This window comes from Abramis brama, assembly GCF_963993115.1.
Source record: "Abramis brama genome assembly, chromosome: 24".
Classification (NCBI taxonomy): domain Eukaryota; kingdom Metazoa; phylum Chordata; class Actinopteri; order Cypriniformes; family Leuciscidae; genus Abramis; species Abramis brama.
This window is the reverse complement of record NC_139986.1, coordinates 23,605,330-23,622,832: the sequence shown is the minus strand read 5'-3', so window position 1 is coordinate 23,622,832 and position 17,503 is coordinate 23,605,330. Positions and strand designations below refer to the sequence as shown.

Here is a 17,503-nt window from a genome sequence, read left to right as displayed (position 1 = left end):
GACACCATGACCCCTTTTAATAGCTCAAAACATACTAAATACTGACATATCGGGTTGATACCTATTACTTAAACTTGTTAACACGCTTCAAATGTTCTTCATTTAAAAATGTTGGTTTAAGAGACCCCAAAAAATAAAACACGATTAAATGCCACGGATTTCACATGCTAAGGTTTTGATTGGTCTATTTGTATTTTTTATTGCATTTTCTACAATGTGTTTTTGTTCAAACTGACCCAAAACAGACTCAACATTACTATACTGGATAGCAGTCAGTCATTGTTCTGAAAATGCGGAACTTTCTGGTTAAAAAAAAAGCATCAATATTATATTTCTACGCGGATTTGATATTAAATGAATTTAAAATAACAACATTAATAATACATTTAAAATGATGATGATTCTTGTTTTATTATTGTTAAGAATTTCATATTTTTACTATTTTTATAAATTATTATTAAGAAAGAATTTATAACAAAAATAAGGATGATTACTGTTATTATGAATTAATAATAATTATCATTACTATTCTTAATTTTATATTTCTGTTTATTATTATTAAGAAAGAAATTATAATTCATAATAATAATATAACAACTATAATAATTATAATAATTAGTATTTTATTGATTGATTGATTTTTATTATTCATCTACAGCATTGAGATCTCTGGGACCATTAAACATAAACAATGTAAAGTTAACCCTCATGTTCTGTTGAGATTGACATCTGTCTGACGTGGACCTAAAAAATTAGTTCTCTCAAACTAAACGGGCTAATTTATGGTTTTAAAATGCCAAAGGCACTTGTAGCAGCTCTATGCTCGCTCACACAGAAAATAAAAATCAGTGCTGGCCATCGAAACACACACACACATCCACCCACACACACATATCTGATCAACTGTTCTTACCAATAGTGAAGCTGTAGCCATCAATGCTGAAAGTGGCACTCCGGCATTTTTTAAATCCTTGTTTTTTGGAGCTCAGCTCTGACATCTTCTCCAGTTTACTCTGTCCGTCTGCGAGAAGAGAGAAACTCTGGAAACTGACTCCTCAGGTGGGAAAAGCGTACTCTGAGCAGGGAACGTCAAAGATCAGAGAGGATCATTAGAAAAGGAAGTCACAGGGTTGGCATCTCCTGTAGGAACCGCATCCCATCTGTAAAAATCACTCTTGAGCTCATCATTCAGGCCTGTTTCTCTGTTGCGTGCCTTTCTTACACTGTAAAGAGAATAAACACACAGATGGGAGATGTTTCTCTCTCTCTCTCTCTCTCTCTTTCGCTCTCCCCTGCCGCTCACACTGTGACCCTTCCCACTGCTAAACTGTGCTTGATTATAGGCTCTCTCTCTCATTCACTGTTAAACTCACTCGCCCATTTACTTGAGCGCTAAGCATATATGCATTCACTGATCTGAGTCAGTGATACGTGCTGATGTTTATTCGTGTGCCTTCTTCAAACCTGTGTGGTTACTGTACGTGTGGGTGGGGGCGTGTGTGTGTACAGGTGAATGTGTGTCATGTGCTTTTGCAAAAGGGCGACCTTTTTATGATGTTCAAACAAAACACTTTGTCAGAATTGCTGGCTGGATGAGATTAAAAGAAGGTTATAGAAGGCTGTGGTGCAAATCTCAGAATCCATACAGGACCCATTCTGAATTACTTAATTTTCGTTTATGAAAAATGTGTCATCATTTATTCCAAACCTGTATGACTTTTTTCTTCTGTGGAACACAGATGAAAATATTATGAAAAATGTCAGTATAACACTGTTTTTTTTTCCGGATCTAAGACAATTCTTGAAAGCTCAGTTTCACCAGTCAATGTGTTTTGTAAGAGTAAGAATGCGAATTATAGTGCAACTCATTGCCACTAGGGGCACTATAACAGGCATTAGTGTAAACTGTATTCTTCTACAGTCAGTTTTCTACCATAGACTGTAAAAAAAGATGGACGACGCCCCTTCGCTTTCTTCCATTGAGAACTGAAGCCGCCAGTGTCCAGATATGGCGCTGACATCTTGGAACGTGAGTCTGCGCAGTAGCGATCTCGGGACCAGACCTGCGCAGTAGTAAGCAGGAAGTAAAGCCGCGAAATCAATGCTCCGCCCTCACTTTTGCAGAATGCACTCTCCCTGAGTGCACTTTTTAAAAAATTTATTGCAGTACGACAAGAGGCTTGTTAAATTAAAGTAAATACAATCTCCTCAGGACCAAATGTCCGTTGGTGCTTCAGTGACTACTTCGCTCAGAGAACCTGTCAATCACAGCTGTCAATCATGACGTTACACCACCGTTTTTATAACATCACGTAACTAACTAAAAACCAACTTATTTTTGAAACAGACACTTGAACTTACACCAGCGTGATAAAAACGACAGCAAATGAAAGAAACCACCTTTGGAAAAAAGATATTTGAAGTGTAATTTAATTGTTTAGTTGGTCTCACGTCCCGTTGAATAACACGGGGAGGCGGGGCTTATGACCTATACTAGGACCAGTCACCGGGGGGGCGATCGAGACGTTTTGGCTTCCCTTTTCAGGGCTTGTGCGGCACACATTTTTTCTACATGTCCCCTTAAGGAACATGGTGGTGGAAAAAAAAAACGTATTCATCCGAAAACTTAGGCAATGCCTCTTCAGGCAGCGTTTGTGCACTAAGGTACCTCACGAAACTGATTTCAGACAGACTGAGGCAGCGTAACAGTCTAATGATCTACAGCAAAATAGAGTGAGCTTTGGTGAGAACTAAACAAACATTTAATTACTACAGTAGCAGTTTCTCACTAGAAATCATATCAGAAGCGGAAAACGTCAAAAACTTACATTTACACAAAAACTGACCAGCAACTGCAACTTTCAGACACCATCTTTCTTTTTCTAGCTCAACTGCTGTCATCAAATGGAACGCACAGCATTGTGGGATATCAAAGGCAGCAAAGGATAAATCTATGCAGCCTTCAAAAATCAGATGAAGGTATCTTCAGCTAACATTGGATTTGGACGTGCCTTGAAGCCTTAGATGCAGCCAATATGAGATGGGAGGCAAAATATTAGTCCAATGCTTTTGCATTCTTACGCAAATGTTTTGTGTTCCCCCAAGAAACTTTGTGTTCGCTCGACGCACGCAAAACCTTTTGAGCTCTTTACGAGTGAACGCAAAGTTTCTCGGCGGAACGCAAAACATTTGTGAGAGAATGCAAAAGCATTGGCAAATAACCGTATTCCTTTAGGTCCTCCGTAGTTTTCTCTTTCTGGCCAACTACTATCTTAGCGGAGCAACAAGCCAGTTTGTAAAACTATCAACATATTTATAGCTACCTGAATCATAACACATTTGGTTTAATGGCACAGACATTTGAATCTGACTATCGCCCCCTAGAGTACGGATGTCTGTTTCCTCCACAGTCAAAGTAAGAGGATATTCAACAGGACGGTGCATTTCGTATGTGCAAACCAAGAATTAGTGTTAGTGTACTTGATATGTTTCTGTTCCACTTACTGCTGATAACACTATATATCTAGCATTGAACGAAAAGCACACATTTCTTACTATATCTTTCCAAACATCTCTTTTAAACAGGACTTTAAGCTCATTTGAGTGATGCAACCATTCACTGGTGTTATGTTACAACCCTGTGGCACTTCAATTCACTCACTGATTAGACTTCGTGATCTGAAAACCGCACGTACACGAACTCAAGCATCAGCCATGCTCTCCGTTTCTCTCTTTAAAGTCTTGAATTACATCTTCAAGGCACATTTGCTTTCATAAATGCATCTAATATCTGGAGATCTAGTATTTGCCCTGTAGCTTTTGGTGCTGTAGATCTGATTGTACAATCTAGATATTAAAACTGGTAAATTAGTTATTAGCCACTGTTTAGAGAAATTGAACAAGCAAAAAAAAAAAATTACATAACTAAATAACTAACTAACTAAATAAATAAAATAGATTCAAAAGCGTTTAACACTTTTGGATAGAGATCCCATATGAATTTACAATAATAATAAAAAAACATAAAAATGTTTCCATCCACAGCATGTTCCCCAACACAACAGGTGAAATAAAATGTAACAAATACATTTCTGTCGTGGTATATGAGAGTAGACCATTCACCTGAAGGCTACGACCCAATTTCGGTGTCACTTAGCAACCACAAAAATATGTGTCCTTTATATTTGAGTCTTATTGCTGTGATCTGTTTTCACTAGGATTCTGTACGGTGTCAGCAGGTGTGGGATCTAAATCAGATGAGTACGTTTAAGTGAAAATGATTGTTGTCTGGATATATGTTGTCGTAAAGGAGAGGTCAAGGGGTTGTGCCATGTGTCTTGTGTTCATATACAGCGGTTGTCTCATGGTGATAATTAAACTGTCATATTAGTTCAAGCCAATAGAGTTCTGACCCATTCACGCTGTATTAAAACATATAGCACCTGTTAAATCGCTGTGTGGATGTATGCGTGACACTCCCACATGACACACACAAGCTGAGTGGACCATTCCCATCCAGCTGTGTTTTTGAGCACCTGTTTTCCAGATCCCCCCTCACCCACCTGCAGAGAAAACAGAGACCAAAGTACAGCGTGATTAAACCCAGAAACACCTGCTGTAAAACTGCTGAGATTCAGATCTGAGAGTGATGATTCTGCATGTAGCTCTCTCTCTTTCTCACAATGCTCTACACCTGATGAGTGTTTACACCCCTGCACTATTTATAGATTCACACACGTGTGTGAAAATTGATCCACTCCTTTATTTTAAATTGTCACAGAGAGATAGTTGAAAGCAGTTATTTTGTGGTCATTAAAGGGTTAGTTTATCCAAAACTATTAAACTTTAGTCACCCTGCTAGATTCCCAGCAGAACACAAACAAAAAGTTTAGCAGAATGTTAATGCTACTCTGTTCTATAAATTAAGTTTTCATTTTTAATTTTTTAATATATAGTATGGAATATAGATTGGTTTTCACTGGAAAACTTCCTTTCCGCTGTATACTTACATCTTACTCATATATCAATAGCAAACGTCAATTTGCCATTTCACTTGGATATACACTGTAAAAAATGTATTTAATGATTTACACATTTACACATAATTACAATTTTTTTCTTTTGTCAAATCAACTTGGATAATTTATGTGGTTCAGATAACATACAATTTTGAGTTTCAATTGATTAAACCAAATCAAATCTTCATTGTATTAACTCAATTTTTATTTTATTTTAATTAACTTAAAATTTTAAGGCAACCAGGTTATACTTACCTTTTTAAGTTAAACCAACAATAATTGTTTACAGTGTACATCACAATAGGGAAGAAAATACGGTCACAACTTCCGTTTCATGACAACTTTAATGGTTTTTAATGGCTTTAATTTATGGTTGTCATGGCAGAAAACCACAGTGGAGCCTTTCTTTTGTTGACAACAGCCACACTAAAAAGTCACTAATATTTTATTAATGTTTTATTTCTTTTAAATGTGCAGCCATATCATGGAAAAATGGAATTGAATTGAAAGGGGAAGAGATTTCTGAGAATAACAGCATATATTTCCTTCGGTTTCTTATAAAGCTTTTGTAGTGTGTTGAAATAAAATGTGCCTTGTCTATTTACTTTTATGATGTTATACCTCAACCGTCCGTAACAGTCCCCATTCACGGTCATTGTATAGAGAACATCAGCATGAACATTAGTCAAAATTCAATCTGTTCATCATATAAAGCGATCGAATCTCTTCTGAAAATTTGGACAAAACCGCTTGATTCATATGGGTTAGTTTTACGATTTACTTTTTGAAGCATCAAAGTGGTAGTTGCACAGCTGTCAATGGAGGAACAGAAAACTCTCAGATTTCATCAAAAATATCTTCATTTGTGTTCTGAATATGAATAAATGTCATCATTTTTGGGTGAACTATCCCTTTAAGAGATCTACAGAAGAAAGAAAAAGCATACTGTTAGGAACAACATTTGTATTAGTAAATAAAGAAGACTTTTTTAGCTTTTAAGGTTATATATGGTGATCTCAAAATTTGATATTAATATTCAAGGCAAAAAAATCATCATACCAACAGATGGCTACCTCACACGGCTATATAGAAAGCAATGGTGTTTTTCTACAGAAGTGCTGCATATTTCATCCAAGGCCAGTCATAAATTTACTCAAACAATGCAACAAGTGAAATAAAAACCCAGGGTCAGCCCAGACTGGCACTCTGACAGCATGCCAGAGAGAAAGATATAAAACTCAAGGACGTTGAGAGCAGAATAAAGCAGGTTAACTTCTCCATCTCTGACTCTGAGTGGGAGTAGCGAGATAAAAGCTTGGTTTATCTGATTCTGAAAAGACCACAGTCCACAAAACCCCACCCAGGACTCTCAGCTCACAGGTTTCCATGACAACCACACACAGCTTACAGGTTAAAAAAGTGCCTTTTGTGGTTTCACAACATGCGTGAAACATTTAGCACATTTACAGCTCTTCGAACCCCAGTCGGAGATTGTGTGGCTGGTTAAACTGTGTCACTTATAAAGCAATGAGGGCTGCGGTTATTAACCAGGTTTAAATGTTTTTAAAATAAAAATACTAAATATATATTTAATATATAATTCAAATAAATAACTTAATTCAAATGCTAAAAAATGTGTAACGTGTTTTACATGTTATACATATTTTTAGCATTTTAATTAAGTTATTTATTATTATTTTAGTCATCGCCTTAAGACATCACCGTTCTGTATTTTAACTTGTTTTTTTTAACAGTAAACTTCCAAGGGGACTTGAAAAATTATTTAAAATATATTAACGTTTTTTTTTTTTTTTTAAATACAAATATAAATTGTACATTTAATATATAATTAAAATAATAATAATAAATGCATATTTTAGCATAAGTTATTTATTATTTTAATAATAACCTTAAACATAACCTTTTTGCATTTTATCTTGTCCCATCAACAATTTTTGTTTTTACTGTAGAACGTATGCATTTCTCTTAAACTTCAGGAATCAAGAAATTATTTGCATTTAATTGTTTTTATTTATTGACAGTAGTTTTCCCTAGTTTCTGTTCTAGAAAAACAAAATTATATTTGTCAAGCAACAGAAATATGTTAGTGAGGGCTTCAAATATTTTCTGGGACAATGTTGGGCCTTGAAGTCAATAGGACTGAATGTACTGCTCTTAGCAGGGATCTCAATAATGGCTCACATTGTACTTTGAGTCTGCAATGAAAAGTCTGATCTCAATATGAAATTAAGCATTTCTCATCAAACGCTTCCAAATTATCTGATACATATAACCACATTCATGTCATAACTCTATATTCTTATTGTGCCATGTCAACAACTGTCTCATTTTTGTCAATTTGTATTTCTCTGAATCAGTTGTTGGAGAAACATCTGATAAAGCTGCTAGTTAAAGGGGACCTATTCTGCAAAATAAATGTTTTTCGTGGTGTTTGAACATAAATGTGTGTCGGCACACAATCACCCTATAATGATAAAAAAATTCACCCATTCCTTTGTTTTAATCCCCATAAATCGTAAAGTGTCTCAGAACAAGCCGTTTGCAGATTCTAGCAAAGTATGTTATAGACTTATTAAATCACTCTGGAGACCTATATAATTACACTGAATTTGTTAATAATTTTGGGACATATGGTTCTTCAAAATAATATTTAAAACTAATTCATTGTATTTCCCTGAAACTACTTCACCTTATCAAAATTGAAAAGATGTATAATCCTGTAATTGGTTCTCTTCCGACTCTCACTGTTGGAGGCCTTTCTATTAAGGAAAACATTTTTTATAATATTTATATTAGAAAAATATTAACTACAGAAAAAAATGTTTCACCTAAGGCATTGGTGAAATGGACACTGGATTTTCATTCCCTTTTTTTCAGAATCTGTGGTCAGATATTAATAAATATGTAATTCCTAATAAAGTCAAAGAAACACACTTTAAAATAATAAACAGATATTATGCATGTAATGATTTTATCAGTAAGTTTGAAGAAGGGGTTTCTCCATTATGTTGTTTTTGTAAAGAGGAAACAGAAACAATTGTACATTTATTTTTTAGTTGTAAGTATACCAAATTATTTTGGTCCAAACTAAGTTTCTATGTTTATTTTTGAGGTGTTTTAAAAATTTGTCACGATAACTGATATAATGGTCTTGTTTATGAATTGTGATACCGGTTTACGGGAAATGGATATTATAACAAAATATAATATCAAATGCTAGACTATTTTCCACTGAGTTAAAGTTTTTTTTACGATTCTCTGACTTCAATACTGAACAATCGTAAAGCTGTTAAGACATCTCAGTTGTTGAAAAGGATAATTGATGTATTATATGTATGATTGATTTTCTGATGCAAGATGCAGAGTTGTGAATTTTGTTTTGGAAAAAAAGTTATTGTTATTGTTATCGCAATAAAAGATTTTTAAAAAAAGATTCTAGCAAAGTGATGTCATGTTGCACAGGCCCCGCCCACAACTGCTGACGGATCTGTTATTAGCATAGACCCCATCCTGAATGAGCCGTCAGCCGCCATGTTTATCTCCATGTTTTTATGTATTCTTATTAAAGCTAAAATTATTCAGTCAAGAGCAGTGAGTGATTTTCTGTTTTTCTTTTGTTGTTTGATTCATATTAACAGCATATATAGCAGTAGGTACTGTATATTACGGTGCTTTTCGCTTTAATACACAGATCTAATATACATATGAAATTTATTTACTTGCTGTTTATGTTCGAAGACAAAACCGACATGTGTTTTTGACATAACCTTGTGTGTATTTGACAGTTTAAGCACAATAACATGCGAAAGAGAACTTAGTTTAATACTCACAGTACGCTTCGGATGTGTGCGCTCAGAAAACCAGAAGTTTAGACTGATATGGCTTTAAAACGCAGGCAGATAATAAACTTTCATGATGACGAACAACTGCAATGTCACGTGAGCGTGACCTCGATAAAGATGATAATCCAAACCAAACTGATGTTTTGTTAGTTTCTGACAGAGTATCTGAGACAGGACGCTTTACAGGCTCCGCCCTCTTCTGGAAAGCGGGGTGGAGCAGCAGCTCATTTGCATTTAAAGATACAGTACATACACGGAAACAGCATGTTTTTCCTACCAGTCAAAAATTACCATAACAACATGGTATAATAAATGATATGTGTTGTTTTTTGAGCTGAAACTTCACAGACACATTCTGGGGACACCCTGAGACTTATATTACATCTTGTAAAAAGGGGCATAATAGGTCCCCTTTAAAGGAAGCAGGTGAGAAGTCCACAGAGTCTCTTGTGCAAACTCTGAGCAACACAATCTCCTCTGGGAGGTTTCCAATTTAGACTTCTGAAGACCTTACAATTATCACTGTTGAAGTACTGGCGTATCACAGCTGTCTGAACTTTGAACAGCTAAATCACCTGTAAGTGCAATACAAAAGTCACGTGTAAAACAATCTGCTGTTTTCATTTAAGATCACAAAAAGGAGCCTGAGGAGTTTTCTATCGTACTCATGAATGTTTGAGGAGCTCCCAGGCCTTATTCCGAGGTGGAGAGAGAGAATAAGATGCTTTACGCTCCATCGGTTTAGCTCCGATTACTCACTCATCCCAGTGAGAGCAGCAAACACTTGTAAGAAACACTATCGCTCCAACAACAGGCCTGATAAACCAATACACTTCTGTTACAGCTTCTGACACACTCGGCTGCGCTTGTGGCATCAGATGTCTTGTTCGAGAGTTTGTATGATTGAGCTGCTAAAAGCCTCGTGTTAGGTTCAAGGCAGACTATCTATCTGGTTTAATGAGAAGAGTGCATCCGTGGGTCTATCCTGCCCACCTCAGCACTCTCAGACACCTCCACATCTCAAATGATGCAGATTTTAATGCTTCATTTAAATATCTTTCTCACTTGCGCATACAATTAACGCTGCCTTAATGTCATGTTGGAATAATCATATTTGATGAACCCACCTGAACGCCCCCGCAATGTTGAAACTACCAATGGATTACAGACTTTCAGAGTTGGGGATGTTTAAGACAATTAATGGATTTTAAATTACGCCACACATACCATAATATAGAAATGAACTAAGTTTTTACAAAATACACATCTCTGCACCAATAAAACAGGCAAAACGTTGTTTTACTGCCAAATTAAATGCAATATCTTTTGTATATTTTATAGCAATATATTTTTTATTATATTACGTAGATGTTCAGCATTTCACAGTAAATGTTTTACCAGTTGCTAATTATTATTTTGTGGGCTCTTAAAAGCATAAATGATAACATCTGCACTGGCATTAACATCAGCAAGTAGCATCATTCAACCAAGTCTGTAATTGCCTTTGTCTGAGCAGATGAGAAGCCTCAGACCCCCAGAAAGACCCAAGGGGGCCTGCTCGCAACAGCGAGAGACTGGCACCTCCTGGTGGATCTAGGGAGACAATTGAGGTTCCCAGACACCATTGCAGTCACATCACTCCGATCGGACATGGTCTTGATGGCAGGTGGTGTTACTTGAACTAATTGTCCCCTGGGGAGATCAAATGGAGGAAGCTCAGGAATTGAAGAGGGCCAAGTACGCTGATCTGGTAGCTGAGTGTCGGAGGAACGGGTGGAAGGCCCGCTGTGAGCCTGTTGAAGTGGGCTGCAGGGGCTTCGCGGCTGGGACTCTTAGGGATTTGAGGACTGCACAGGCAAAGAGCCATCAACGACATCCTGGAAGCTGTTGAGAAGACTGCATGGTGGCTCTGGTTAAGGAGGGGGGACGCGTGGCGTATAGGGCGCTACCTGGACACAAGTCGGGGACTGATCACCCCCGGCTGGGTCGCCCAGGTAAGGGTGTCTGATGTAAGACCCGAAACACCCTATGACCCCGGGAGCATTGTACAATGTTTTGTATTTAAATTCATTTCAAGTGTCATGAAGTCCTGAAGCAAAGTAAGTAGAGATGCACTTCGCTAACTGCCAGACAATGTCTAGGACAACTCAGTATCAAATTAAGTTTGTGTGACTCATTATATAGATATACCGAAAGTATTGTTTCTATAAGTAGCTGAATTGATAGAACATGGTCAATGTATACCTTGGGCCCTATTTTAACGATCTAATGGTCTAAAGCGCAGGGCGCAAGTTCACTTAGGGCATGACCGAATTCACTTTTGCTAGTTTAACGACAGGAAAAGTGGTCGGCGCGCCAGGCGCATGGTCTAAAAGGGTTGTCCCTATTCTCTTAATGAGGAATGGGTGTGTTTTGGGATTTTACGTGCGTTAAACAAATCAGAGTCTCATCTCCCATTCCCTTTAAATGCCAGTTGCGCTCGCGCCATGGCAGATTCGCTATTTACATGATGGAATTTGATAGTGGAAAGACTGAAGCCGTCTCCAGAGCGCAAACGGAACTGCACGTGCGCGAGGTTAAAGCGCGCGAGCAGACCATCTACGGGACAAGCCGGATTCCACCATAATCTTTATGTACACAATAGTAATATTTTACATTGTAATCATTTTATTTAAAACATTTGGCATGTTTGTGTGCTGTTGTGCGTCCCTGTGTGTGTAATAAGCAGAGTGTACGCGCGTCGTGGAACCGCCTATAGGCGCACATTACTAACGCGCTCTTTAAATAACAAAAATAAATAAATAAATAAATACTGCTCCATTGACTTTAGACCAGGTTTCAGTTGGTCAATGGTGCAGTCTATTTCTGTTGCCTCAAAATAGCAACGCGCCAGAACACCCCTCGTTTTCAGACCAGCACGCCCATGGGCGCACAAATGGGCGCAAATACATTTGCTATGTAAACAATGTGGCGCAGGACGTGAAAATGATAACTGCGTCGGACTGAAACTAGCAAAAAACACTTGCATCGCGCTTGGTGCTGCATTGCGTCGGGTGTAAGATAGGATGATTCAAGATCCCCTTGAATGCATGTTGTTTTCAACTAATCTTAAAGCAAGCTATTAATGGGTAACATTTGCCAAGCAATAAAAAACATTTTCAGTTTCTGGAATCAATAAGACAATAGCGCAGAAAACAGATGTGATTCGAAATGATGTAAACCTCTAATTTAGTAAACTCAAAGCATGCATCTTCTTTTCTCAGTAAAGTGCGTTCTGAAGCAGACAGCTATCTTTTGTGTTATTATATCTGACACCAGAACTTAGTTATAATGCTTCTCTGATTACTTTGCCCCTCTTGAACACTGCAATTAATTCTGGTCTCATAGCTGAGAGTTAAACAAGAAAACGAGTGTTTCATCAAGGACTATGATAATTAAAGCCTCATCCCTAGCAATTAGCCCTTGTCTCACGCAGAGGAAGAAGTTTCTCAGAAACGCTCATCATTATTAAGGCCACCGCATGTCAAACACGAATAAAGCTTCATTGAGCTCTTCTGTGCCTCGTCAGCCAATGCTGAAATGTCTAGAATGTGTCTTTGTAGGCCTACTTTAATATTAATATAATGTTATATTTTCTATGTATATAGCTTGCAGAAAGTTTTATTTTTGTCAGAATACAATTAAGTCAATGTACAAACTTTTGCTCACAAAATGGTCTAGTTACAGTGCCGTGCAAAACCCCAAGAGCTAGCCGTTTCTGATGGATCTGTTCAAACTGTAATACATTTGTGCAGTATTTTAATTTTATAACAAATGTTTAACCTTTCATAGCTTTATTTATATAATGTGGTATGTCATTTAAAAGACGTTCATCAGCTTTTATTAATGATTAAGGCTAAATTTCTAATGCATTATGCTGTTCCAAATTCAGACAATGTCTGCTCAAGGCTCCTTTAACCTTTGACCTTCCTTCCTTCCTTCCCACTAATTTGACTTATGACTTTGTCTAGAAGCAGTTGACCTTGATGGCCTTTTCATTTGGTTGGTGGCTAGCAGCAGTTAAGCTGGTTTTGAAAACAGCATTCATACATGCCACTGACCACAGGCTTTAGCAGCGAAGTCTCTTTCTCTGCCCCAAAACCTTGACCTCTTAACTGTAATGTCACATTAGATTCATACAGACTTGACTAATTCATGCATACAGTGAGTGCATGAATTAGCCACAAAAGGCACAGAACACAGAACATGTACGGTGCCTGAGGTTATTAAACCCATCTGGGCACAAACTCTCTCAAAGTTCACTCTGAGCCAGTTATGATCACAATATATCTGCAATGAGCATAACGTAGAATAAAGTAAAAAAGACAGATGAATTTATCAGTCCTTTGGTGACCAGAATGATAAACACTCTTTACAGTGTTTAACTTGCTTTAACATTAAAAACTAGATGTTTTATAAGATATAAATGTAATTGTCGTTCTTTCAGCCCCACAAAAATTTATTTATTTGTGAGGCATGGTTATTGTCGCAAAATAAACCCTGACTTTTTTTTCTTCTGAAAATGTGTTTTGTACACAAAATACATGCAATTAAGTAATAATCCATTCAGATCAGCTGACTGTTCATTATAATGCTTCTTATGTGGCTACCAAATAATAATAAAAAATGGACGTATTATTCATATTATGTTATTTTAAATTTGTTATATTATGTGAGAAGAGAGTAACCACGGAGCGGTAGAAAATACATGAACTAGCACTATAGACAATCAGTTGCTCAGGGCAACAGACAGTTTAGCTGTCATTATATAAAATATTTGTCAACAGAATGTTGAGTCAGCTAATAAAAAAGTATTGCAGTTGCAATTCTCAGCCACTTTTTTCTGTTCTGCAAAACAATAAAAAATTCCAAAGTAACTTAAAAGTTGACAAAAATGATGTCCCTATAGGGGCATATTTGTTTTAATGACCATACAAGTTTTATTAAACCATCAAAATATGAGAAAAATATTTTTAATATGAGGGAAGAGCAAAACATTAAACTTGGCTAAGGCATTTATCTGACAAAATTATTTTACAAAAAAGGGAAAACTACAGCTACTGTACAGGATTTATGAAAAAAATAACCCAAAAGCTCACAGGAACAAGCATACATTGACTACAACATATGCAGTTATTATTTTTATTTTTTTATTTCTCTGTTGTTTTTGCATGTGCACAATTTCTTTGTATGACAGCCAAACATTATATCTGCACAAATTGGCATGTTTCATTGCGTTATCACAAATCAACCAATTGACTCCAAGCAAAGCTACGCAATATGCTTACAAAATCTTGAACAGATTTTTGAAAAACATTTGAATAAAGGGTGAAGATGTCAATTTTCCTGTAGGTTGGACATCATTTTTGGCCTCTGTATCCGTATAAAGTTATAAGAACACATTAAAATCTTAATTCCTGCGCTGCCATGAATGTTCATGAGCTTGTTTTGTAGATTCATTATCGCATTTGTTGGTTTGTGAAAAGCAATATTCTCTGTTTTGACAGACATCTCTAGAGACCATCCCAATGCTCTCTCTCCTTCGTGTATCTCTCTTGATTCCCCTAAATCCCTGCTGGTGGCATAGATTGCCCTTCACAGTGTTTCTGGAGGAGATAATGAAATCTGTAATGGAACAGCAGGGCCGTCTGAGATGTGTGTCCCTGCAGCTGCTATAGACCTGCATTACTGAATCAGAACAACACCAGTCAGACACTACCATACTGGAATTTGTTAAACACAGTTTAAAAGGCTGAATTGTCCATGTCATGTTCCAGTTTTACGGTAACAGACACACACACACACGGATCCATTTTCAATTTAAGGAAAAATCTTCTGAGTTTCTTTCTTCTTTCGCTGCTTCTTGTGGCCTTTCTGTCTCTGTCAATCATCACTTTTTCAATTATACTATTAGTGATTATAGATGCAGCAATTTCTTCTCATCAGACCCAGTATCTTCATGATTGTAATCAAGCCCAGATCAATCCTTCCTGTCTTTCACTTAATAAAACAGTGTAAAAAGGGAGAAACGGTACAGTTTCATTAATCAAGATGCAGCATCTTCATATCAGACCTTTGAGATAGAAGAGCTAAGAAGAATTACAAATGTATGTACAGTAGGTCCAAAAAGTATTCTGATGTGTATGTCCACTCATACATGAATGTCATTGCATTGCAAACAACATATCAACATTTGTTTTCACGTTTTGAATAATGTGCTTGTCCTCAATCAGTTTTTATTCCAAGTGGTGCACAATGGGAAGTGAGTTTCTGCCATTTTTCTGAAAAGAAATAATAATGAAGGTATTTGCGTTATCACACAATTCTGACTTTATTTCTCACAATTTCTAGTATATTTCTTCCAATTTTGAGTTAACACCTCGCAATTCTGACATACAAACTCGCAATTTGAGTCAAAAACTCAAAATTTAAAATAAAATAAAAATCTGACTTTACTTCTCGCAATTTTGACTTTTTTTTTTTACATCACACAATTTTAACTTCTTTTCTTGAAATTGTTAGTTTACAATTAAGACTTTTTTTCTTTTTTTTGAAATTGCGTGTTTTTTCCCCTCAGTTCTTTAAAGGTGCAAAATTGCGAGTTTATACAATATCTCAAAAATATTTTCCTCTGAATTCTCAGCCCATTATGAAAGTATGGTGCTCTGCGATTAAAATCTAAAAATGTAATTTGGATTAATAACCTAAAAAAATATTCAAAGAATAGGCCTACTGCAAGTTGTTATTTCATTCATGAATGCAGCTGTCACGGTCATGTTCTGTTTCTTTGTCTTGTCTAGTTTCTAGTCATAGTTTTTCTTGTCACTGTTTTGCCTGAGTTCTTCATTAGTTGTCATGGTTTCTTATTAGTTACACCTGTTCCCTGTTCCGTTGATTATCATGCTCAGTGTATTTAAAGCAACACTAGGAACATTTTTTACCTTAAAATAATGTTTCCAAAATTGTATCAGTGGTTCATCAAGTCGTAACAGGGTGAAAGGCACCTCTGGATTCGCTTTGCAGCCCTATATCTGATATAACCACACTATGCATTTTGCCAAACTGGGTCGCGTTTCTGTAGTTCGAATGAGACATAAAAAAACTACAAATTTGACTTGCTTTACGTCAAGCGTTACAATAATCATTATTTAGTTTTTCTTCGTTTCTGATGTCGCAATACATCATACTTTCATAAAATCATGCAACATACTCTACCTTGTCTGTGGACATTGTTCATTCCAAAGCCAGTGCTAGATAAACAACGAGCGTGCGTGCGACGGTAGGCTGCAGGCGGCGAAATTATTTACGACAGCGGTAATGGACAATTCCGCTTCCAACCTGTAGGGCGACCGAAGAGGAAAAGTTCCTTAGTGTTGCTTTAAGCCCTCTTGTTTCTTTTCTTCAGGGTCTTGTGTTAAAGTTACATTTCTGTGTGTAGTGCTTTCTGGCTCCTCTTTATTGAAAGGTATTATAATTGTTAATTCTGTCATGCATCATTCTTGGTTTTCACCATACATGCACCATCAGACAGCCCCTGGTATCACATGCAGACAATGCTTAGGCCATAATCCCAGACTAAAATGCATGTCTGAGCTGTCTTAACTGAAAGTAACTTGCACTGACATATCTTAAAATGTGTTAGTGCCATTGTTTTGTCTCAAGATGCACCAGTAATGCTTTTCTTTTCTTTTCTTTTCTTTTCTTTTCTTTTCTTTTCTTTTCTTTTCTTTTCTTTTCTTTTCTTTTCTTTTCTTTTCTTTTCTTTGGCATGCTTATAAAAGCTACTACATGTCTTTAATTGAACTAAGGCCTAATCCTGGCTTAATCTCTAAGCCCTGTCTGTGAAACCCGGTCTTTTATTATAGTAGCCTATATCCTTATACGTTCTCCACCCACGTGCAATTGAAACCAATGTCCACTAGAGGGCAGTCGAGTAAAAGACTTGGACTGCAGAAATGGAACGGTGCCATTTACATACTAATGACTTTATTAGGCGATGTAAACAGCATCTTTTAATTACCTTAACCCTGTAAAGCTTATATAGGAATAAGCATAATTGAATTAAAACATTAAGTATTCCAGTTGTAATTCAATTATTCCATGCAGGATGTCTCGAACCTGACAGAATGTCTGTATTTCCTCAGTCTAAAATAATTATTCAAAGGAAATGTTATTTAGGTGAAGGAAACAGAAAAAAAATAAATAAATATTGGTTTAATTTCAACAGAATTGTTTTAATATCTTGATCCTGCATAGAATCAATGCCAATATGCAAAATCCTTCTTCAGATTGGCATCATTTTCCTGGTCTTTGCCCTTTCCGTTCACCCTCGAGAAGAAATGGATTTGGGTTTTCAAGGTCTTAGTTATGAAGGTAAATCATTTAGTGAAATTCATATGATAACATGATGACAATTTTTTAAAATCCACTCTAAAAAAGAATGTGGATGTCTTGCAACTGAGTATTGATATTCAGCTAATTAAGCACGGTGAGAACTCACTAAACGTGATGATCTCATTAGGACTAATGATTGTGTCCAACAAACTACCTTTAATTAAATCATAGAAATGTTGTGTTGCTCAT

General features: G+C 36.4%; 1 protein-coding gene across 3 annotated transcripts in view; it reads right to left on the bottom strand.

Annotated features, from left to right (window-relative positions):
* Window positions 1-1,224, bottom strand: part of pde1ca (phosphodiesterase 1C, calmodulin-dependent a) — a 67,288-nt gene extending 66,064 nt beyond the window's left edge. For all 3 annotated transcript variants that reach the window (XM_084102847.1, XM_084102848.1, XM_084102849.1), the window contains exon 1: window positions 914-1,224. In XM_084102847.1, the coding sequence (XP_083958973.1) occupies window positions 914-998 (85 nt within the window). In that variant the 5' untranslated portion in view covers window positions 999-1,224. The remainder of the gene's footprint in view (window positions 1-913) is intronic.
* Window positions 1,225-17,503: the final 16,279 nt, after the last annotated feature.